Source organism: Mobula hypostoma, chromosome 5 (assembly GCF_963921235.1).
Source record: "Mobula hypostoma chromosome 5, sMobHyp1.1, whole genome shotgun sequence".
NCBI classification, from domain to species: Eukaryota; Metazoa; Chordata; class Chondrichthyes; order Myliobatiformes; family Myliobatidae; genus Mobula; species Mobula hypostoma.
In genome coordinates this window covers 5193337-5218079 of record NC_086101.1, presented here as the reverse complement: position 1 = coordinate 5218079, position 24743 = coordinate 5193337, and the positions used below count along the sequence as shown (strand labels likewise).

Here is a 24743-nt window from a genome sequence, read left to right as displayed (position 1 = left end):
ATACTCAAACCTTTATTTCACTGCATTTTGTAGCAGGAAAATTCAACCACATTTTTCCTGTATCATAATTATCAACAGTTTTATTTAAACACTATTTTCCACCCCAAATCTCGGAAACATGCTCCACATTATTCCATTTCTCTTGTACATGGCAGGATCCCACCTTCTAGGGCTAGTGACTGGAAAAAGTCATGATCTACAATACCTGTGCTTTATACAAGTAACACGTCGGCTATGAGGACAAACTTGTCGTAGAGTTTGGAGGCTTGCATGTCTCAATGACCCAGAGAGCAATGCTGGCTGGAGTCAGGACTTTATGCTTTGGCTCTTGGTAGGGTCACCCAAGCCAAACAGGTCAAAGGGTAGAGACTAGACTAAGAGTGATCCACCGGTCCTCCAGGTTCAGGGGTTCAGCTCAGGGCTAACAACCCTGACTGGTCAAACAAATTTTTGTGGAAACAGCAACAAAAAAGCCTTCTACATCTGAGTGACCAAGGACAGAGAGAGATGGAGGACCTTCATTGCTGCCCTAAACAGCAGTGGCATAATGGTCAGTAAGTAAGAAGTAACACATGGACCGATACCCTTCTGAACTTCTAGCTGGTCTTCCTACCTTCCTGACCCAGCCAGTAAGTTTGACCTTGCTTCATATTTTCCAGGGAGAGAAAAAAGAGAATTCTGTGGTATAACTGGAGCACCATTAAATGAGATCTGTGTACCCGTGGTGATATATACAAGATTCATGCTCAACAGATAAGTTTGCAGGCTAAATGCAGGGTACTGGTGCTAATCTCTTTCAAAGAGCCAGCACATGCATGAAGGGCCAGAAGATCTACACCTTGGAAAGTTTGGAGCTTTGCATAATTTATGTATGACTATTAAGCAATAGTGCTTCAGATCTGGCAATAGGCCATGGACAACACAAGAGAGGAAAATATATATGTAGTAATGACTGTTTTAAATGGACTACAATTTTTAAAAATCTAAACAGGTAAAAGTCCATAGCCCTCCCCCTCATCCTTTCCCTCAAGCACACATTGAATGAGGTGGTACACAGAGAGAAGCCAGCCCTGAAGTGGGAAGGATAATTAGAAATTAAAGCAATCTTCTCCACCTCAGCATCTGGCATAATTGCTCTATTTGTTATGTAACAAGTAATCACATTATGTCTTCAGTTTTTCCTGCAATCTACCATACCATTCACAGAGTTGTAAGGCAGCAGAGTTTGGGTGAAAATATGGCCGTTCTTTGACCAGAGGAAGGTTTCTTATGAGATGGTTTCGAAAAGCCAATAGAAAATGCTTGTAAAAATAGTTTAAATTTTAAAAGGATTAACTGAGTGATTTAAAACAATTACTACAAGGAAACATAGATGAAGCTAATATTTAAAATCACTTGGCTTGGGACATTTTAGCCAATATGTTAATCAAAAAGCTACTTCAGAGGAGAATAACTGAGTTACAAAGAGTCTCCCTGAATAAATCTTTAAAATAAAGCCTACAAGATGATTAATATTTCACTTTCTATCCAAATCTCCCCTGTATTTCCAAAAGATTTAAGTCACCAGGCAATAATAACTAGAGAAGGCTCCCGAGAAACGTATAGGGCTGTACAACGTCAGGGGAGCACATGTTGGGGTTGGAACAAAGTCTCAACCTTCAACTACTCTGGTCCCACCATGAAGGTGTCATGGTAGGGCAGATCAGTACAAGTCCCTACACTACCAATGGGGCTATCCTTCTGCCTGCAAAGGTATGGAAACTTAACCATCATAAATGTATATTTGTTTAAGAAATTGAGTAAAATCCATTACATACCAAAAGTAAAGGGAAAATAATTAAAACCAGCTCTTAAAGCTTGAGGAAAAAAAATCTAGGGAGTGCAAACCCAATGCTTTCATTGGCTAGGAGCTCCCTATGGCCAGTTTCTTGTTGGCTGGAACTACTAATGACAGGAGCAGTCAGCATTAACTTTATCAAATACCGATTTGCCCCTCTGGTTCATGATAAAGCTTAGATAATCTCATCCTCAGCACAAGTGCAGAAACTTCACTGGAGGAGTGACAAGATAGGGCCCGAGTTACTTTGCTCCCCCTCCTCTGCTAGGTGCATTCATTCTTTGGGGTATGATGAGGAAAAGGTAGTATTAATCTCCTTGCCAGCTCATTAAAGGCTCCCCCCCACCCCAATGATCACTTTTAGATTTACCAAATACTCCATGTTTTCACATTCATTTCGGACGACAGTCCGCAGTTTCATATTAGTCAAGTGTGTGATAATTTACCTCAGTGAAGTTTGTGCTCAGGAGAGGATGAGATAGAGATACACATGCCCAATCACAAGCACAGCCTGATCCATAAACTTATATACTCCACAAACACATCTCAGTCCAGTAAGCTTGGCTCGCTTTCAGAGAGTGGGAGGCGAAGAAATGTTAGCCAGTTTGCATACTAGTAGACACATTGAAGGCAGCTAATATGCACTGTGTCATCAGCTGCTGACATCAACCAATTAGAAGAACTTTGCAGCACAATTAAAGTTTTAAAAAAGGCTTAAAATATCTGAGCGTCTACTCAAAATGAGCATGCCACAACGCTGTACAGTCAGAGAGTCACCCAGGAACGAGGTGGCAGAACACAGTTCATATATCCCACCGCTTCCGGTAAGTAGTCCTGTCTCCTTGTTAGAAGTGAGAGAAGTTTTCTTGGCACAGGTGCACAAAGGAGGGAGGGAAAGAGCTGGGCAAAATACTGGGTTCTGCTGTGTTAACCCAAACCTGCCTGGATTCCCCTTATCTTCCGGGCCAGCTGTATGTCCTTGGGGAACAGGGTGACTCGCCTGGCATGCAAGGTGCAGAGGTAGGCATCCTCCAGGAGCAGCACCAGAAACGCCTCGGCTGCCTGTAGAACACAACCAAGGACAAATCGCTCAGTTACAAAATTAAAGGCAGCAGAAAAGACCTTACGCCCTCCAAGTTCTCCAGTTTTCTCTCGCGTTAGGGGCTAGGATTAGTGAGTTGTTAGCATGCTATGTTGGTGCCAGAAGGTGGCAGCCTCCAGCCACAGGGCCCTCGGGCTTTGTTGGTCATTGACACAAACAATGTGTTTACTGTATGTTTCCACGTACATGTAATTGTAAAGAGGTAATCCTTTTTACCTCCCTTTTACCTACAGAGAGCGAAATCAGTCAACATTTCCGGTCACTGCAGATCAAGCTGGATTTGACATTGTGCCCCGATTGTGCTGCACTGGATCTGGAGTAAGAATTACTTCATTCTCCTTACAGGAAGTGTCATTAAACAATCTTCAACAATCTCTGGAACACACACAGAATGCTGGAGGAACTCAGCAGGTCAGTCAGCATCTATAGAAAAAAGTACAGTTGATGTTTCGGGCTGTTTTGTGTGTGTTGATTGGATTTCCAGCATCTGCAGATTTTCTATTGTTTGGGATTTAAACAATCTTTTCCAGTTTTTTTTAAACCAGACTTGCAGATGAGGTTATTTTTTTGGAAAGTGGCTTCTTTTTATATCAATTTAATGGCAGAGATTAAAAAACCCGAGGATCACACCAACAGGGACAAGGGGCTGTCTACTCACAGATGTGAGTATGGAAGTTGCTTCAGAAAATTGTTTTAATAAAAATAGCAAATTGCTAAAAGCATTCAATTAAAAAACAAATGTATTTTTGCTTAAGTGTCATTTAACATGGGATTTTTCTGGGAGCAATTTAATCCCAAAAGACTGCATAGTTAATAGAAACGGGAGGTGTTGGATTGGACTGTATGATTGGTATATTCTGTGCTGTTTAATTTGTATTTCACATAACTACATGCAAATAGTTTTCTAGTGGTCATAGTATTCTTAGGCAATTGTACAATGTCACTTCCCCCAGTGGTTGCAGTTCTTGTTTCATTATTTCCAACATCCTCTACTTTAAAAATTATAAATGACAGACAATGGCTAAACTTGAGAATTCATGGTGTTCAGGGTTGACTATCTGCCTGAGTTGGCCTATTTTTACAAAGTCTTTAACTTGATAATAAAGGAGCCAGCCTCTGAACAAAGACCCAATAGTGCCCTACACTGCCCACTATCGGTGTTATGTCATCTCCACTCTGAAAGACAGCTTGTTCTGCTACTCCATGCATCTACACCATCCTCAACATCTTTACTTCCCTTGCAAGGCACCTTGATAACTTCTTACATTGATTGTCAATTAAGCTACCACGAAAAGAGTAGAGTGATAGAGTTCTACAGCACAGGTACAGGCCATCGGTCCATCTTGTCCCTGCCATACTGTTATTCTACCTAGTCCCATTGACCTGCACCTGCACCTGGACCATAGTCCTCCATTCCCCTCCCATCCATGAAGTTCTCTTAAATTAAATCTGCATCCACCACTTCTGCTGGCAGCTTGTTTCACACCCTCCACACACTCTGAGTGAAGAAGATCCCCCCTCTGGTTCTCATTAAATTTCACCCTTAACCTACAGATAGATAGACATACTTCATTGATCCCAAAGTAAATTACAGTGTTTCAGTAGCACAGATATACAAATATTAGAAAGAATAAAAAATGCATTACCTGAAACAATCTGACAGGAGGGGGTCATCACTTCCCCGGCTATAGGTCGACTCATTATAGAGACTAATGGCCAAAAGCAAGAATGACCTCATATAGAGCTCCTATCTGGACCCCTAGTTCCAGATTTACCCAACTTCAGTGAAAAAAGTACATCTTCACTTACTCAATCTATACCCCTCATAACTTTGCAAACCTCTATCAAAATGCCCCTCATTCTCCTATGCTCCAGGGAATAAAATCATAATCATTCACCCTTTCCCTGTCACTCACATCGTCCCAGCAACACCATTGTCAATTTTCTCTCTATTCTTTTAGTTTTATTGAAACTTTTCCTGTAGGTAGGTGACCAGAACCGCACACAATACTCCAAATTTGATCTCACCAACGACTTACACCAAAAGTGTATTCAGATACATAAAATGTAAAAGAGAGGCGAGAGTAGACATCAGACCACTGTAAAATGATGCTGGAGAGGCAGTAGTTGGGAACAACGAAATGGTGGACAAAACGAATAAGTATTTTGCAACAGTCTTCTCTGTGGAAGACACTAACAGTATAGTGGAAGTTCCAGGTGTCAGGGGGCATGAAGTGTGTGAAGTTACCATAACTAGAGAGAAGGTTCTTGGGAAACTGAAAGGTCTGAAGGTGGTTAAGTCACCTGGACCAGATGTTATACAGCCCAGAGTTCAGAAAGGGTTGGCTGAAGATATTGTGGAGGTATTAGTAATGATCTTTCAAGAATCACTAGATTCTGGAATGTTTCCGGAAGACTGAATAATTGTAAATGTCACTCCATTCATCAAGAAGGGAGAGGCAGAAGAAAGGAAAATATAGGCCTGTTTGTCCGACCTCAGTGGTTGGGAAAATGTCTCGAGGATAAGGTCTCAAGGTACTTGGAGTCACATGATAAAGTAGGCCGTAGTCAGCATAGTTTCCTCAAGAGAAAATCTTGCCTGACAAATCTGTTGGAAATCTTTGAAGAGATAACAAGCAGGATAGACACAGGAGAATTGGTTTACTTTGTGTACTTGGATTTTCAGAAGGCCTTTGACAAGATACCACACATGAGGCTGCTTAACAAGCTACGAGCCCATGGTATTTCAGGAAAGATACTAGCATGGATAGAGCACTGGCTGTTTGGCAAGAGGCAAAGAGTGGGAATAAAGGGAACCTTTTCTGGCTGGTTGCCGATGACTAGCAGTGTTCCAAAGGGGACTGAATCTTTTTACATTATATGTTAGTGATTTGGATGATGGGATTGATAACTTTGTTGCAAAGTTTGAAGATGATAAGAAGATAGGTGGAGGGGCAGGTAGTTTTGAGGAAGTAGAGAGTCTACAGAAAGACAGACAGATTAGGAGAATGGGCAAAGAAATAGCAGTTACAATACAGTGTCGGGAAATGAACTTTGGTAGAAGAAGTGAAAGGGTTGACTATTTTCTAAATGGAGAACAAATACAAACAACTGAGGAGCAAATGGACTTGGGAGTCCTTGTGTAGGATTCCTTAAAGGTTAATTTTCAGGTTGAGTCTGTGGTGAGGGAGGCAAATGCAATGTTTGCATTCATTTCAAGAGGACTAGAATATGAAAGCAAGGATGTAATGTTGAAACTTCATAAAGCACTGGTGAGGCCTGACTTGGAGTACTGTGAACAGTTTTGGGCCCCTTATCTTCGAAAGCATGTGCTAAAACTGGAGAGAGTTTGAAGGAGGTTCACAAAAATGATTCCAGAATTGAATGGCTTGTCATATGAAGAGTGTTTGATGGCTCCGGGCCTGGATTCACTAAAATTCAGAAGACTGAGGGGAGACCTTATTCAAACCTATTTAATGGTGAAAGGCCTTGACAGAGTGGATGTGGAGAGAATGTTTCCTATGGTGGCAGAGTAAGACCCGAAGACACAGCTACAGAATAGAGAAGCATCCTTTTAGAATGGAAATGAGGAAGAATTTCTTTAGCCAGGGAGTGGTAAATCTGTGGAATTCTTTGCCACAGGCCGCAGTGGAGGCCAAGTCTTTACGTACATTTAAGGCAGAGGTTCATAGATTCTTGATTAGTCAGGGCATGAAGGGATAAAAGGAGAAGGCAGGAGATTGGGGTTTAGAGAAAAATTGGATCAGCAATGATGAAATGGTGGAGAAGACTGGATGGGCCAAATGGTCTAATTCTGCTCCTATATATTATGGTCTTATACAACTTCAACATAACATCCCAGCTCCTGTACATGATGCTCCACCATCACCTCAAGCTCTATTTCGATTCCAGCTACACACCGAGTTAAAAACACATCTTCCACAGAACCAACCCCTCTACACTTATTACACCTTACCCTAAACCTCTGCCTTCTGATTATTGACAACTCTGCTACAGAGTTGCAAAGTAGCTTTCGTCCGCATCCGCGCTGTGTAACATGAGAACTGCTGAGGGCTGTTCTTGCAGAAACATGGCTCCAGGACAACACCTCACGCACCATCAACCTACAGGCCACGACACTCAGGAACTGGGCTATATTATTTTTTCATCACTGCATGTTTTTCTGCTATTCTAATTATACGTGCTGTGCATTATATGTGACTTGGCTCTGTGTTTTGTAACTTGGACCCAGAGGAACCCTGTTTCACTTGGCTGAATTCATCTGATGGTTGAATGATAATTAAACTTGAACTTGAGAATAGTTTCTTACCATCCACCCTGAAGGAGGTGGGTGAATTACACTGAAATGTTCGTGTTTGTTTAGGGGGTGGTGTGGACAGGGCAGGATTAGGGAAATTTGGTCACACTGAGACCAAATTAATGTATTTGTTTCTCAAGATAGATTTCTGCTGTTTACAGCACAAAAGCTTTTCAGCAAGTCAAGTCTGTGTTGTGTTGTGGAAAGAACTAGCCCAGCTAATCCCTTGAATAGAAAGCTTACTGCCGAAAACAAATACAAACTTCTGGCCCCGTTCCTGCTACCGGCTGTGAGAAAGGTGTAATTGCCTAGACCTCTTGCAGCAGACCTGCTTTTGAGGAACTTACCAGCCCTTGGGGAAACAAGTAGCTGGGTGGCTGAGTAACGCAATGGTGAGAACCATGAATCAGCCGCTGTCTGTAAGGAGGTTATAACTTCTCCCTGTGACTGCGTGGGCTTCCTCCGTGTCCTCCAGTTTCCTCCCACATTTCAAACACTAGGGATAGTAGGTAATTGGTCACATGGGTGTATATGGCGGTGTGGGCTCATTGGGTCAAAAGGGCCTGTTGCCGCACCATAAATGATGAAGTCTGGTTTATTTAGTTTCCTTACCCTACCCCTTGCTTACTAGATTTTCCACCCTCACTTGCCTTTACACTGATGGACCTTAATTCCTGATGAAGGTCTCAGGTCAAAACGTTGGCTGCTTGTCATTTCCATAGATGCTGTCTGACCCGCCGAGTTCCTCCAGCATTGTGTGTGTTGCTCTGGATTTTGAGCAACTGCAGAATCTCTTGTGTCCCAGGTCCAAGTCTGCGTTGGGTTGTGGACAGAACTGTCCTGGATAATCCCGGAGCAGCACTCCAGCTGTGGTCTTAAGGCTCCCTCATGTGTTTGTTCAGTCCCACCCACATTTATTTCCAAGCATTGCTCTGACCTCTGAGATACTTCTGATAGATTGCCTTTTCTTTCCTGCAGGCCATTGAAAGACAAACTGTGGTAAGGAGTTGGCAAGGGAAGTCCTTACCTCCTGCAGTGCCAACAAAGCGTTTGCTTGCCATCTGAAATCGGCACCTCTTGTGAACCGAGAAGCCACCTCACGAACCTGGAAAGATAAAGCCCCAGAACAAAATATCAAATAAATCTAAATTATTGTTGTAATTAAATAAAATGACACATTATTCACTGAGTGTACATGCTAACTCTAGTCACCCCATCAGAATCAGGTTTAATATCACCAGTATATGTCATGAAATGTTGTTTTGCAACAACTTTACATTCCAATAGAGAATAAGAAAATAAATTACAATAATAAATATATTTATGTATAAAATTAAATTAAATAAGTAGTGCAAAGAGAGATCAAAAAACAAAAAAAAAATAGTGAGGTAATGTTCATGGACTAATAGTCCATTCTGAAATCTGATGGCAGAGGGGAAGAAGCTCTTCTTGAAATATTGAGTGTGTGTACCTCCTCCTTGATGGTAGCAATGAGAAGAGGATAATGGGGGTCGTTAATGGTGGGGGCCACCTTCTTGATGCTGCTGCTGTGATAGTGTTATGCCATCGTGCCGCCCAGGTCCCTCTGTGCTTTTCTATAGGCATTTCTCAACTAACAAATGTCTGATTGGTGAAATGTCAACACAATACCATTGAGCGTTCAGAATATCTGCCTTCGAGTTAAAAATCTTTGTGTTTTAAAAGAACACAGTATGCACTTACAGTAGCCCTTAGAAATGTAAAGTACCCACAATCAAATTTCAAGTCACAAAATTTTGTTTAATGGAATGTTTTCTTAGAATATGACTCTTTCATGATACTAGAAAACATGTACGTCAGAAATACTTTCCTGTTGAAACTTTGTTGAGCATCTCCACTCCAATGGCAGAATTTTCCAGTGGCCAAACATTTTAATTCCTATCCCCATTCCCATTCCAATATGCAAGTCCATGGCCTCCTCTTCTGCCACGTTGAGGCCACTTTCAGCTTCGAAGAACACCATCTTATATTCCATCTAAGTAGCCCAAACCTGATGGCATGAACATCAATTTGTCCTTACAGTAATTTTTTCCCCTTCCCTTTCTTCTATTCCCCACTGTGGTCTCTTACCTCTTCTACTCATCTGCCTATCACCTCCCCTGGTGCCCCTCCTCCTTCCCTTTCTCCCATGGTCCACTCTCCCCCCATCAGATTCCTTCCTCTCCAGCCCTTTACTTTTCCCAACCATCACCTACCAGCTTCTTACTTCATCCCCCCTCCCTCATCAAACTGGATTCACCCATCACCTTCTAGCTTATCCTCCTTCACCCCCCGTAACTCCTTATTCGGCTTCTTCTCACATTTTTTTTCCCCCCAGTCCTGATGAAGAGGCTCAGCCCGAAACTTCAACTGTTTATCCATTTCTATAGATGCTGTCCGACCTGCTGACTTCCTCCAGCATTTCATCTGCGTATCACTTCCTTGTTGATGTGTTTGCTTTAGCTTTAAGTTTTCCATTTGAACAAGTGGTCTACCCACTGTGCCCCCAATCTCCGAACCAGCCTTTTGCCAAATTTCATCATCTCCAAAGTCTCCCATCTTTCCGGTTTTTACTCTAAATGGATTCTGCCATTGTTGACATTCCATCGTGCAATATGGGGAGGTAATTGTGAAGCAGTTCGAGCCAGTCAGCACCGCAACCCGGGTCCAGTCCTGACTTCTGCGCTGACTGCGTTCAACTCAAGCATGTTAGTACTCCAGTCTCTTCCCACATCCCAAACACATGTAGTTCATAGGCTAATTGACCACTATAAGTTATCCCTCGTGCAGATAAATGTTAAGATTCAAGGGGAATTGATAAGGAGAATAAGATGCGATGAACATATGATGAGTTCAAGATTAGAATACGTTCAACATCAGTTCTAATCAACAAGCTCCAAAACCTCCCTCTGCAACTGGATCCTTGACTTCCATCAGGAAACCAGTCAGTGTGGATAGAAAATAGCTTCTCCCCCTCACTGACAGTCAACACAGGTGCATGCTTAGCCCACTGCTCTACTCTCTCTACAGTCAAGAGTGTGGCTAGGCACAGCGCAATGTCACAACTGCTATCGCCAGAGTTTCAGATGGTGACGAGGAGGCATACAGGAGCAAAATGAATCAGCTGTCTGAGTGGTGCCGCATCAACAAATCTGCACTTAGCATCAGCAAGACAAAGGAATTGTCTGTAAACCTCAGGAAGATGAAGTGAATTCATTTGAAATTTCAGTAGATTTGGTATGTCACCAAAGACTAGTAAACTTGTACAGATGTACTGTGGAAAGCATTCTGTCTGGCTGCATTACCTTCTGATGTGGAGACACCAATGCAGAGGATTGAAAACAGCTGCAGAGAGTTAGAAACTCAGCAAGCTCTTTCATGGGCACTAACTTCCTTATCATCAAGGACATCTTCAAAAGGCAGCATCCATCATTAAGGACCATCACCATCCATGACAAAGCCTCTTCCCATTACTACAATGAGGGAGCTGGTACAGGAGCTTGAGATGCCCACACAGTGTCAGGAACAGCTTCTTTCCCAATGCCACCAGACTTCTGAACAGTCCATAAACTCATGAACACTACCTCACTATCTTTACTTATTATTACTTATTTTTCATATTTCATATTCATCATCACCATCATATGACGTCGACGATCATTATCTTCCACTGTCATGACCATGATTGTTCTTGGCAAATTTTTCTGCAGAAGTGGTTTGCCATCGCCTTCTTCTGGGCAGCGTCTTTACAAGACAGGTAACCGCAGCCATTATGGATGCTCCAGAGCCTGGCGTCAATGGTCACATAACCAGGACTTCTGAAATGTACTAGCTGTTCATACGACCACCCACCACAGAAATCACAGAAAACAATCAGATTGGAGGGGCCTCTGGTACAAAGTACGATTCTCTCATCCCTGAAGCCACTTGTCACTGCTCATATTATCTTAATCCTTTTTTTCCTAAATCGGACTACTTCTTAAAGTATGCTACCCAAACTCAGACAGGGCTCTATCTGGTCTGTACTGATGAAGTACAAATTTCTGCCCAATTTCCAGAACCCAGATGTAGTCTGTTTTATCAGCAAGACCAACACAAGGAAAGCTGACAGCTAGCATCTACTGCCCACTCCTAATTGTCCCTGACAACGTGGCAAGCAACTTTTTTTTTTGAACGGGTTCCGTTTTACTGCCAATTCTCGAACAACCCAAATGTGCTTCCCACAGCTGATAATCTTTGGCAGGTGAAAATGATAACATTGTGATACAAGTACAACAGGTAGTCAAAACTGCCCAATGTATCAGCAGTCCCAGCCAACCTGCCACCAAGGAAATACAGTACAGACAGAAAAGTGCCGGAAAAGGGCCAGTTACATCATGAAGGACCCCACTCATCCTGCTCATGGACTGTTTGTCCCACTCCCATCTGGGAAAATGTTACGTAGCATCCATGCCAGGACCAGCGGATTCAAAAACAGTTACTTTCCCCAAGCATCAACACTTCCATCCACTAACCCACGTGTTCACACCCCCACCAGTATTTTATCATTTCCTGTCAAAGTCACATTATGTTTAGTTCCTGTACCTAGTGTCACTTTATGGACATACAATCTATGTATGTAAGCTACAGTATCTTATGTATTTGTATTGATTGTGTTAGTATTATTGTATTTATCTTACTGTGATTTTTTTTTGCATTGCATTAGATCTGAAGTAACAATTACCTTGTTTTCCTTTACACTTGTGTACTAGAAATTACTTTAGAAACTCTTGAATCCCAACACCAAACAGAGCTGAACCCTTCGCCCATACTGATGACAACAATACAAATCAATCTGGAAAGAGCACTTTCCTTTCCGGTTAGCAGTCAGTATCAGAGCTTATTGCCACTCACCACTCTGCTAAATGGCAGCTTGCTTATCAACAAATTTGTTGATTTCTGATATTGGCGTATCTCCTTCAAGGCCCTGGTGCCCGGGCGGAACCTCCGACGTGAGGCAGCTGGTCGCGGCCCTACAAACAGGCAATCCAAGTTTTACAGAGTTCAACAGCAAGTCTGCATTTTGATAATACTCATTTTGGCTAATCGGGACACATTGGGACCAGCACAATTTAACACAATTAAGCAGCTATCCCAATTAGCTGGTTTCATGGAAATGGTTAAAAATGAATAAAAAGACTGAAGATCATTTAACTGAGTAACAAATTAATAAATGATTGACAGAGAAATTCATCCTGTGTAGGCTGCTGTGTTCTTTTGATTGATTGAAAATGAAGAAAATCAGTAAAGATAATGGACTGGCTTCATTGCCTTCCTGCATGAAATACTGTTGCCATCTGTCAATATATAAGTGAATGACTTTCTGTTTGGTCCCATAGAGCAACTTTTTCCAGTAGTGTCATTTTTTTCGTGGCATCTTAGCAAGGTTCTGAAACTTTTAAAAGTCAAAATAAAAAATAAAACTATCAAAAAAACACTTTTTTGAATCGCCATTCATCAGCCCAAATGGTTAACACAACAACACACACAAAATGCTGGAGTAACTCAGCAGGCCGGGCAGCATCCATGGAAAAGAGTACAGTCGATGTTTCAGAAGGACTTCCAATCAGATTGGTGGAATTGGGAGAAAGTTCTAGAGAGGACAGGGTGGAGAGAGATTTGTGATGGACAGTGCTCTGGGTTTGGGGCTTTTGATGGGAGCTGCGAAAGGGACAGAAGGTAAGATGCCGCAGAATGCCATTGGAAGGCAAGTCCCTGTTGCACGAAGTACTTGTCAATGATTTTGATAATGGAATTGAGGGCTTTGTGGCAAAGTTTGTGGATGATACGAAGATAGGTGAAGGGGCAGGTAGTGCTGAGGAAGTGATGCGATTGTAACAGGACTTAGACAAATTGGAAAAATATGCAAAAAAAGTGGCAGATGGAATACAGTGTTAGGAAATATATGATGATGCATTTCTGTAAAAGGAACAATAGTGCAATCTATTATCTGAATGGGGAGAAAATTCAAACATTAGAGGTGCAGGGAGACTTAGGAATCCTTGTGCAAGACTCCCAGAAGTTTAAATTACAGGTTGAGTCTGTGGTAAAGAAGGCAAATGCAATGTTGGCATTTATTTCAAGGGGAATAGAATACAAAAGCAAGGAGATAATGCTGAGCCTTTTTGACAACAGTTTAGGGCCCCATATCTCAGAAGGGATGTGTTGTCATTGGAGAGAGTTCGGAGGATGATTCCAGGAATGAAGGGGTTAACATATGAAGAGCATCTGGCAGCTTTAGGCCTGTACTCACTGGAATTTAGAAGAATGCAGGGGAATCTCATTGAAACCTTCTGAATGTTGAAAGAACCAAATGGGATGGATGTAGAGAGGATGTTTCCTCTGATGGTGGAGGTATCCAGAACTAGAGGGCACAGTCTCAAAATTGAGGGGCAACCTTAGAGCAGAGGTAAGGAGGGTTTTTTTTTTAAGCCAGAGAATAATAAATCTTTGGAATGCTCTGCCACAGACTGCAGTGGAGGCCAAGTCCGTGGGTATATTTAAGGCAGAATTTGATAGTTTACTGATCGGTCAGGGCATCAAAGAATATGGCAAGAAGGCAAGTGAATGCAGTTGGGTGGGATCCGGAATCAGCCATGATGGAATGGCAGAGCAGTCTTGATGGGCTGAATGGCCTCATTCTGCTCCTGAGTCTTATGATTCGTATAGTTGAGTAGTATTGCAGCAACAATCTTGCACTCAACATCAGCAAGACCAAACAGCTCATTGTGTCTTGTGCAGATGAATGGCTCCAAGGGGGAAGGGCCAGTACTCCTGAGAGAGCCCGTTTGTTCCAGGTGGATTTTGATCAGTGTGTGCTTCCATGAAGATGATAGTCCAGCATGCGAGTAAATGACAACTCCATGATGAGCTCCAACTTCATAGACACATTGGACAGCTTTAACTGTAATGGGCCCTTTTAGTATTTTCTTTTCTCTTCCCTGAGATTGGTACATATACTTTCTTTTTAATTTAAATTTAATCAAGGTTTTTTTCACCATGATGTTGCAATTTTGAACCCAAAATTATACGGACTCGAGATGTATATTGTTTGTGAGTCTCGTGGCTGTTAGCAGAGCTCGCTAACGAGCCAAGTTGGCTTACGAGCACAATGAGAGCATTACACTTTGGTTAGACCACATTAGGAAAGTCGTGTTCAGCTCTTGTCACTTCATGATAGGAAGGATATGGAATCTTTAGTGAGGGTGCAGAGAAGATTTACCAGGATACTTCCTGAAGGTTGTCGTAAGTTACAACGGGACATCGACAGGACACAGAACTGGGCTGAGAAGTGGCTAGATGGTGTTTAATCTGGAAAAGTGTGAAGTGATTCACTTGGAAGGTTGAATTTGAAGGCAGAATACAAGGTTGAGAACAAGATTCTTAGTAGTGTAGAGGAACAGAGTTATCTCAGGGTCCACATGCATAGATCCCTCAAAGTTGCTGTGCAAGTTGATAGGGTGTACAAGTTGAAGTAGTGTGTTGATCTTCATTCATTGAGGGACTGAGGTTAAGAGTCACAAAGCAGCTCGAGAAAGTGCTGGTTATACCATACTTGGAGTATTTTGTTCAATTCTGGTCACCTCATCAGAAAGGATACCAACAATATTTACCAGGAATGTGCCTGGACTACAGGATAGATTGAGCAAGCCGTTGGTAGGGATATACAAGATAATTAATAGGCATTTATAGATTGGACAGCCAGCACCTTTTTCCCAAATACAAGACCATAAGATATAGGAGCAGAAGTAGGCTATTCGGCCCATCGAGTCTGCTCCAGCAATCAATCATGGGCTGATCCAATCCTTCCAGTCATCTCCACTCCCCTGCCTTCTCCCCATACCCTTTGATGCCCTGGCTAATCAAGAACCTATCTACTTCTGCCTTAAACGCACCCAATGACTTGGCCTCCACAGCCACTCATGGCAACAAATTCCACGGATTTACCACCCTCTGATTAAAGTAATTTCTCCACATCTCTGTTCTAAATGGACGTCCTTCAATCCTGAAGTCGTGCCCTCTTGTCCTGGACTCCCCTACCATGGGAAATAACTTTGCCATATCTAATCTGTTCAGGTCTTTTAACATTCTGAATGTTTCTATGAGATCACCCCCCTCATTCTCCTGAACTCCAGGGAATACAACCCAAGAGTTGCCAGGCGTTCCTCATATGGTAACCCTTTCATTACTGGAATCATTCTCGTGAACCGCCTCCAATGTCAGTATATCCTTTCTAAAATAAGGAGCACAAAACTGCACACAATACTCCAAGTGTGGTCTCATGAGTGCCTTATAGAGCCTCAACATCACATCCCTGCTCTTGTATTCTATACCTCTAGAAATGAATGTCAACATTGCATTCACCTTCTTCACCACCAACTCAACCTAGAGGTTAAACTTTAGGGTATCCTGCACAAGGACTCCCAAGTCCCTTTGCATCTCTGCATTTTGAATTCTCTCTACATCTAAATAATAGTCTGCCCATTTATTTCTTCCACCAAAGAGCATGACCATACACTTTCCAACATTGTATTTCATTTGCCACTCCTTTGCCCATTCCCCTAAACTATCTAAGTCTCTCTGCAGGCTCTCTGTTTCCTCAACACTACCCACTCCTCCACCTATCTCAGTATCATCGGCAAACTTAGCCACAAAGCCATTAATACTATAGTCCAAATCATTGACATACATCGTAAAAAGCTGTGGTCCCAACATAGACCCCTGTGGAACTCCACTGATAACCGGCAACCAGCCAGAACAGCTCCCCATCTGTAATTTCTTCCTACACTGAAGGTTTAAATCTTCTCTTCGACGGGAGTTCAGTGAAACCATCTCTCACTGCTCCCCATCTGTAATTTCTTATGCAGAATTCCTCGTGTTTCCCTTTATTCCCACTCTGCTTTCTGCCAATCAGCCAATGCTCCACCCATGCTAGTAACTCACCTGTAAGCAGCCTAATGTGCAGCACCTTGTCAAAGGCCTTCTGAAAATCCAAATACACCACAACTACTACATCTCCTTTGTCTACCCTGCTTGTAATTTCTTCTAAAAATTGCAGTAGGTTAGTCAGGCAGGATTTTCCTTTCAGGAAACCATGCTGGCTTTGGCCTATCTTGTCATGTACCTCCAGGTACTCCGTAATCTCATCCCTAACAATCGATTCCAGCAACTTTCCAACCACTGATGTCAGGCTAACAGGTCTATAGTTTCCTTTCTGCTGCCTCCCACCCTTCTTAAATAGCGGAGTAACATTTGCAATTTTCCAGTCATCCGGTACAATGCCAAAATCTATTGATTCTTGAAAGATCATTGTTAATACCTCCGCAATCTCTCCAGTTACTTCCTTCAGAACCCGAGGGTGCATTCCATCAGGTCCAGGAGATTTATCCACCCTCAGACCGTTAAGCTTCCTGAGCACCTTCTCAGTAGTAATTTTCACTGCACATACTTCATCTCCCTGACACTCTTGAATGTCCGGTACACTGCAGATGTCTTCCACTGTGAAGACTGATGCAAAATACACATTCAGTTCCTCTGCCATCTCTGCTTCTCTCATTACAATATCTCCAGCGTCATTTTCTATTGGTCCTGTATCTACCCACAACTCCCTTTCACCCTTTATATACTTAAAAAAGCTTTTAGTATCTTCTTTGATATTAGTCGTCAGCTTTCTTTCATAATTCATCTTTTCCTTCCTAATGACCTTCTTAGTTTCCTTCTGCAAGTTTTTATAAGCTTCCCAATCCTCCATCTTCCCACTGGCTTTGGCATCCTTGTATGCTATCTCTTTTGCTTTTACTTTGGCTCTGACTTCACTTGTCAGCCACAGTAGTGTCCTTCTTCCATTCCAAATTTCTTCTTATTTGGAATATATCTGTCTTGCACTTCCCTCATTTTTCGCAGAAACTCCAGCCATTGCTGCTCTGCTTTCCCTTTCCAGTCAACCTTGACCAGTTCCCCTCTCAACCCATTGTAATTTCCTTTATTCCACTGAAATAAAGTTTCTCCTTCTCAAATTTCAAAGTGAACTTGATCATATTGTGATCAGTGTTCCCTAAGGGTTCCTTAACCTTAAGCTCTCTTATCACCTCTGGATCATTGCACAACACGCAGTCCAGCACAGCCAATCCCTTAGTGGGCTCAACAACAAACTGTTCTAAAAAGCCATCCCTTAGACATTCTACAAATTCTCTCTCTTGAGGTCCAGTACTGGCCTGGTTTTCCCAATCCACTTTCATGTTAAAATCCCCCATAGTTATCATGACATTGCCCTTCTGACACCTCTTTTCTATCTCCTGCTGTAATTTGTAATCCACATCCTGGCTGCTGTTTGGAGGCCTGTATACAACTGCCATAAGGGTCCTTTTACCCTTGCCATTTCTTAACTCAACCCATAGAGACCATACACCTTCCAATCCAATGTCATCTATTTCCAATGATTTAATATTATTTCTTATACACAGAGCCACACCACCCCCACTGCCTTCTAGCCTATCTTTCTGATACACTGTATATCCTTGGACGTTCAGCTCCCAATGGCAGCCATCCTTTAGCCAAGTTTCAGAGACGGCCACAATGTCATACTTGCCAATCTGTAGCTGAATTTCAAGATCGTCCATTCATTTTTTATGCTGCATGCATTGAAATACAACACTTTCAGTCCAGTATTTGTTGCTTTCTGTTTTAACGGTACCACGCCTCTATTGCCCTGTAACTCATCCCACTGGCTGTGATTCTGCCCCATCTCCTGCCTGTCCCTATCATCTCTGTTGCATGCTAACTTTGATTTATTTCTGCTTTCCCCTTCCTTAGCCCTATCACTCCGACTCCTATCCCTCCGCCATATCCCTCACCAATCCCTGCAACCAACCCCGATCAGTCCGGTTCCAAATTTGAGGTAGTGTGGCTTTACCTGGACTCACCCCAGAAATCCTCCTTCAATCACCCCTAGTATGTGTTGCTTAGCCATCAGCCACGTAGATTGCTTGTGCAGAACACTCAACTGAAGAACAGCCTCAGGGCATTGAGACACAGGAAAAACAGGGAAGTCAACAAAGCCCAGGGGGCGATGGGCTGGACTTTTTCCCCAAGATGGAAATGGCTAAAAGAAGGGAATAATTGTAAGGTGTTTGGAGGAAAGTATTGGGGGGGCAGGGGGAGGGGAATGTCAAAAGCAAGTTCCTTATACAGAAAGTGGTGAGTGCGTGGAACTTCCTGCAAAGAATGGTGATAGAGGCTGATACATAGAAACATAGAAAACCTACAGCACAACACAGGCCCTTCAGCCGACAAAGCTGTGCCGAACATGTCCTTACCTTAGAACTACCTAGGCTTACCCATAGCCCTCTATTTTTCTAAGCTCCATGTACCCATCCAGGAGTCTCTTAAAAGACCCTATCGTATCCGCCTCCACCACTGCCGCCGGCAGCCCATTCCACACACTCACCACTCTCTGTGTAAAAAACTTACCCCTGTCATCTCCTCTGTACCTAAGAGACATACATCAGAGACATTTAAGAGATAGGCACATGGATGAAAGAAAAATGCGACGAGAAGGGTTCGATTGACATTGCTGTAGATTTGGTTGACACAACGTTGTGGCCCACTGCACTGTTCTATGTCCTACTTGCAGGTTCTGAAGGACAAAAATAATGTGAACTAATTTGTACTGTTGAAGTTCAATTTTCTATTCTTTTATTTAAATAGTAACAGTGTGCTCCCAATAAATTTTATTTGGAAATAGCATTGACTGTCACCTCATGGAGAAAGGAAGATGTTCTCTTTTGACTGTCTACATTATTTGTCCCTTATTTGAGACAGACGAAAGCGAACAACAGGAGTGAAACTGTCTTACTTTGTGGGGCTCTGGGGCTAATGGACGGTCTCCCACGGGGACTCTCTTGTTCTGCCCTTGGTGACCTTCTGGGAGACCTCGGCAACCTTTGTGGTGGCCTTGCCGGCGATAATCTCAGCGGTGATCTTCGCTTGGGTGCTGCGCCCCTCCGCTTGGCTGTTCCGCGAGGTCGCCCACTCATTATTGTTGCTACCTGCAGTTCAAATATTTGATAAATCACACCAGTTCTTCCATTTTTGCATGGTATCACATTGAAAATACTTCATTGACAATGAAAACACGAAAGGAAGGTTGCACAGTGACAGAACTCCTTTTGTAAGGAGTAATCCATGTATACAACAAACACTGCCTTATCTGCACCCTCTACAAAAATCCTCCATCCAGTTTGTGAGGTATGACGGGCCCCACACTGAGCTATGCCAACTACACTTTTACAAATTGTACCAACAGTCTTCACCAATAGGATTTTAAAGCTTTTTTTGAACTATATTCCTAAACTGTGGAATTCAATATCTAAAAACTCAGTTGACATTTTTAAGGACCAACACAAAACCTATTTACTTAACCTTACTTTTAACTAATAACTTTTTGTCTTTTATTTTCACATTTGCATTTTATCCCATTGTAAAGCACTTTGATCGGGCAGATGGGGCTTGTCAATTCAAATCAAGTCAAGTCACTTTTAAAATTGTCATTTCAACCATAACTGCTGGTACAGTACACAGTAAAAATGAGGCAATGTTTTCCAGGACCATGGTGCTACATGAAACAATACAAAATCTACACTGAACTACGTAAAACAACACAAAAACTACACTAGACTACAGACCTACACAGGACTGCATAAAGTGCTCAAAACAGTGCAGGCATTACAATAAAAATCAAGACAGTAGGCACAGTAGAGGGTACAGTAGGTTGGTGTCAGTCCAGGCTCTGGGAATTGAGGACTCTGATGGCTTGGGGGAAGAAACTGTTACATAGTCTGGTCGTGAGAGCCCGAATGCTTTGGTACCTTTTGCCAGATGGCAGGAGGGAGAAGAGTTTGTATGAGGGGTGTGTGGGGTCCTTCATAATGCTGTTTGCTTTACGGATGCAGCGTGTGGTGTAAATGTCTGTGATGGCGGGAAGAGAGACCCCAATGATCTTCTCAGCTGACCTCACTATCCGCTGCAGGGTCTTGCGATCCGAGATGGTGCAATTTCCCAACCAGGCAGTGATGCAGCTGCTCAGGATGCTCTCAATACATCCTCTGTAGAATGTGGCGAGGACAGCCGTGGTTGGCAGCTCATCTAGAAGGAAAACTCTGATCTCAAACCTCCGCTGCCTTGCGGCTGTACCCACTCATGAGGAAAGCTTTGGGATTAAACCCCCGAGGAAAAATCCAGAGCTGAAGTCCCTTTGTTGAGTTCAATGCTGAACGGCAACTACCGTGATGCCACTGGTGCCAAACCGTATCAGTCTCTGCAGTTCCGTTGGATGCATCAGCTGTGTGGAGAGGACAAGCCTGCCACGTGGGCAACAACTTGCTCTTCAAATCGTACTGTCCTGGCGTGTGCAACATGTAGACAGCTAGGACACAATATCCATGGTCGACCCTGATGAATGGGGGGCCTCAAAGCACTTGGAACTACATCATCTGTATGAAAAGTACACTATAAATAAGATGTTTATTATTTGTTTCCCTACCATGGATACAAGGCTCGCCAGCTGAAAAATGCCTGGTTTGTCTCTACTGCCATTCATTAATTGAACAACTTTGGCTGTACTCCTCTTCCCCCCCTCCCCACCACACAACCCCCCCTCCCACCCCCACCCCGGACCCATCCTTGCCTATGGCTAGCATGGAAACAGAGATTTCCAACAAGAACCCAACAGTCTCCTCCTCTCTTGCCTCTCTCAATAATCCCATCTGGCCCTGGGCACTTATGCTCCTGAAAGTCAATAGACAATAGACAATAGGTGCAGGAGTAGGCCATTCAGCCCTTCGAGCCAGCACCACCATTCACTGTGATCATGGCTGATCATCCATAATCAGTACCCTTCCTGAAGATCAAACACCTTCTCATTCTCCATAGTAACACGCCCCTTTCTGAACTCACTGTCCTCCCTATCCTTCTCCTTGATGATACCAATGTAAAGTATTTGTTTAGTACCCCAGTACCGCTTATCTGCCTCTTCATCATAATGCTGGGCTGTGAGAGCCAAGAAATTGGCTTTCAGTGTTTTCAATAAATCATCTTTGAAAGATAAAATTACCCCTCAGCTGCACAAGAAATAGAGGACTCCTTATTCTAAAACTATGCCTTAGAATTAGATTCCAAAGTTCAAAGTAAAATTCATTACCAGAGTACATATCGCCCTGAGCTTCAGTTTCCTGAGTACAATAACTGTAATCTGAGAACAGTAACTGTAAACAGGATCAATGAAAGAGCAGAAGAATAGAAGATAACAAACTGTTGAAATGTAACTGTAAATGAATAGCAATAAATAATGAGAACACGAAGCAACAAAATAAAGTGAGATCATTGGTTGTGGGAACACCAATAGAATGAATGTAATTATCCCCAATTGTTCAAGAACCTGATGGTTGAGGGGTAGTAACTGTTCTTGAACCTGGTGGTGCGAGTCCTGAGGCTCTTGTACCTTCTACCTGATGGCAGCAGCGAGAAGAGAACACAGTCTGGTGGTGAGGATCTTTGATGGTGGATGCTGCTTTCCTACAGCAGCATTTCATGTAGATGTGCTCAATGGTTGGGAGGTTTTACCTGTGATGTAGTGGGCCAAATCCACTACCTTCTGTAGGACTTTCTATTCAAAGGCATTGGTATTCTGATACCAGGCCATAAAGCAGCCAGTCAATACACTCTCCACCACACGCCTGTAGAAGTTTGTCAAGGTTTGGGAGGACATGTTGAATCTCCACAGCCTTTGAAGGAAGTAGAGTGCTGTTGTGCTTTCTTTGCAATTACAATTATATGATTCCCCCACCAGAGGAAATATCTTCTCAATATCTGCATTGTCAACCCTTCGTCGAGTATTGGTTTCATTAGGTGCTAGGCTGATCTTCAAGTAGATTAACAGGGAGGCACAGCATTGAGGGTCTTTGGGCAATGTCGACTCAGACCATGTGAGGCCTGCGTCGGGCATTTTCATGCCTTACAAGGCGCAGATTGGAAGTCTGTGTGGGGCACAACTCCTCGCACAGACTAGAGTAATGTGTGGTTAAGTGTCTTGTTCAAGGACACAACTCGCTGCCACAGCTGAGGCTCGAACTAGCGACCTTCAGATTACTAGACGAATGCGTTAACCACTTGGCCACGTGCCCAACACAACAAGGGTCTTTACTACAGTATACTGTAATGTTCCACATTCAGAGCAACGCACACGAAGTGCTGGAGGAACTCAGCAGGTCAGGTAGCATCAATGGAAAAGAATAAACAGCCATCATTTCACACACAATCCTGATGAAAGGTCTCAGTCTGAAACTTCGACTGTGTACTGTTTTCCATGGATGCTGCCTGACCTGCTGATTTTCTCCAGCTCTGTGTGTGTGTGTGTGTGTGTGTGTGTGTGTGTGTGTGTGTGTGCATGTCGTTTGGATTTCCAGCATTTGCAGGTTTTCTCTTATTTGTGTTGAGTTCACTTTGGCCTGCAGTTTATAGCTAAGGCCAGTTGAGCCTGTTACAGATGTTCACTCCCTGATACCAACCCTGTAAGAGCTCTTTATTTCCCTACTACTTGCTAATCCTGCAGCATTTTGGGTGTGTTGCTCTGGATTTCCGGCATCTATAGAATTTCTGGTGTTAATGTCCAATGCTCTATAGGACATAAACTATAATCGCCCAATCTGTTATCACATTGCAAAATTGCCATTAGAGAGCCCATGGAAAGATACTAACATAGATAGAGGATTGGCTGACTGGCAGGAAGCAAAGTGAGGAAATAAACGGGGGGTGGGGGTCCTTTTTTACTTGGCTGCTGGTGACCAGCGGTGTGACGGAGGGTTCAGTGTAGGGATCACTACTTTTCACATTGTATATCACGCTAATGATGTGGATGTCGGAATTTCGGAATTGATGGCTTTGCGGCCAAGTTTGAGGACGATACAAAGACAGGTGGAGGAGAAGAGAGTGTTAAGGAAGCAGGGAGTCTGCAGAAGCGCTTGGACCGGTAACATTAGGAGATTGGCAGACGGAATGCAGTGTCCGGTAGTGTATGATCAATCACTTTGGTGGAGGGAATAAAGGTATAAAGTATCTTCTATCTAAGCGGGCAGAAAGTTTAAAAATCTGAGGGGCAAAGAGACTTGTTACAAAACAATAACTTATTTCTGGACCTCTTTTCATTCAGACTTAGTGCAAACTGCTTTACAACGGGATCAGGTGCAAAACATTAAAAAAAACATGAAAATAAAAAGACAAAAAGATAGTTAAATAATTAGGACTTGAGCTGTCATTTAAAGTGTCAGCATGGCGGAGCATAGGCTTTTCGACACTGGCAGCCTCTCCTTCCGTCTTCCACCCACCGCCGCGCCCCTGCCCCTCACCGTCACGGCCGCCCCGATCCCCGCCGCTCTCCCCTCACCGTCACCGCCGTCCCGAGCCTCCACCGAGCGAGCGAGCGCGACTCGGGGCCCGCAGCCCGCGGCCCAGCCCCCTTACCTCGGCAGATTCAAATAATGCGCCTCCAGCGTCTCCCCGGCAACCCCGCCGCCGACGGTTGAGACGTACTGATGACGTCGGCGAAGGGGCGGCGAGGCAGCTCTCTCGCCCCGCCCTCCGAAAGACAGACAAACCTCTCCCCCACCCCTGCCCCCGGCCCCGCCCCCGCCCCCGCCCCTGTCCCCGATCCCCGCCCCCCGCCTCAGGCCCCGCCCCCGGCCCCGCTATCAGTGCGCCGACACCGCATAATTGGCAGGTGGGAAGGCGGGACCTTCAGGGAGGAGGGCCCGAACGGGTTTTCCCCAATAGGATACCAGTATTCACGTGATTGACATTTAGCTCAACCGATGGTACTCGTCCTCAGTGCTACCCATTCCGTCAGTGCAGACCCTCTTAGATTATGAGGACACTCAGTCCTCATTTATTGTCATTTATAAATGCATGAATTAAGAAATAATACAATGTTCCTCCAGAGTATTATCACAAAAAAAAACAGAACAAATCAAAGACTAACACTAACAAGACCACATAATTATAACATAGTCGTACTTTATTGATCCCGAGGGAAATTGGGTTTCGTTACAGTTGCACCAACCAAGAATAGAGTATAAAGTATAGTATATAGTTACAGCAGTGCAAAACAATACCATAATTTCAGTGCCTGAAGGCAGTCCCTCACCCTTAACCCGTGATCCCTCAGTGTTGTCCCTCCCCTCTCAAGGTCTCATCTCATGTTCTTGATATTTATCGCGTATTTACTTTCTGTGATTACTTTGCTGGTGTTTTTATTTCTTTTCATTTACTGTGTATGCCCTTATGAAAATGAATCTCAGTGTTGTGTATGGTGACATTCATAATAAATTTACTTTGAACAGCAGTGCCTCTGTTTTCTTAAAGGTTTGTGCAGGTTTGGC

The 24743-nt window shown here is 43.4% G+C and overlaps 1 protein-coding gene across 3 annotated transcripts; it reads right to left on the bottom strand.

Moving 5' to 3' along the window:
* On the bottom strand, window positions 1-23880 carry LOC134346528 (histone H3-like centromeric protein A). 3 transcript variants are annotated; one of them, XM_063047939.1, is made up of 5 exons: window positions 23830-23880; window positions 19169-19361; window positions 12169-12287; window positions 8285-8362; window positions 1-2899 (listed from the first exon to the last, which is right to left on the bottom strand). In XM_063047939.1, exons 2-5 carry the CDS (start codon window positions 19347-19349, stop codon window positions 2765-2767), a joined length of 513 nt encoding a protein of 170 aa, XP_062904009.1. In that variant the 5' UTR covers window positions 19350-19361; window positions 23830-23880; the 3' UTR covers window positions 1-2764. The 3 variants fall into 3 exon arrangements, with proteins under 3 accessions (XP_062904009.1, XP_062904008.1, XP_062904010.1); XM_063047938.1 differs by lacking the exon at window positions 23830-23880 and adding an exon at window positions 23753-23829; XM_063047940.1 differs by lacking the exon at window positions 23830-23880 and adding an exon at window positions 23715-23808.
* Between the last annotated feature and the right edge of the window lie 863 nt (window positions 23881-24743).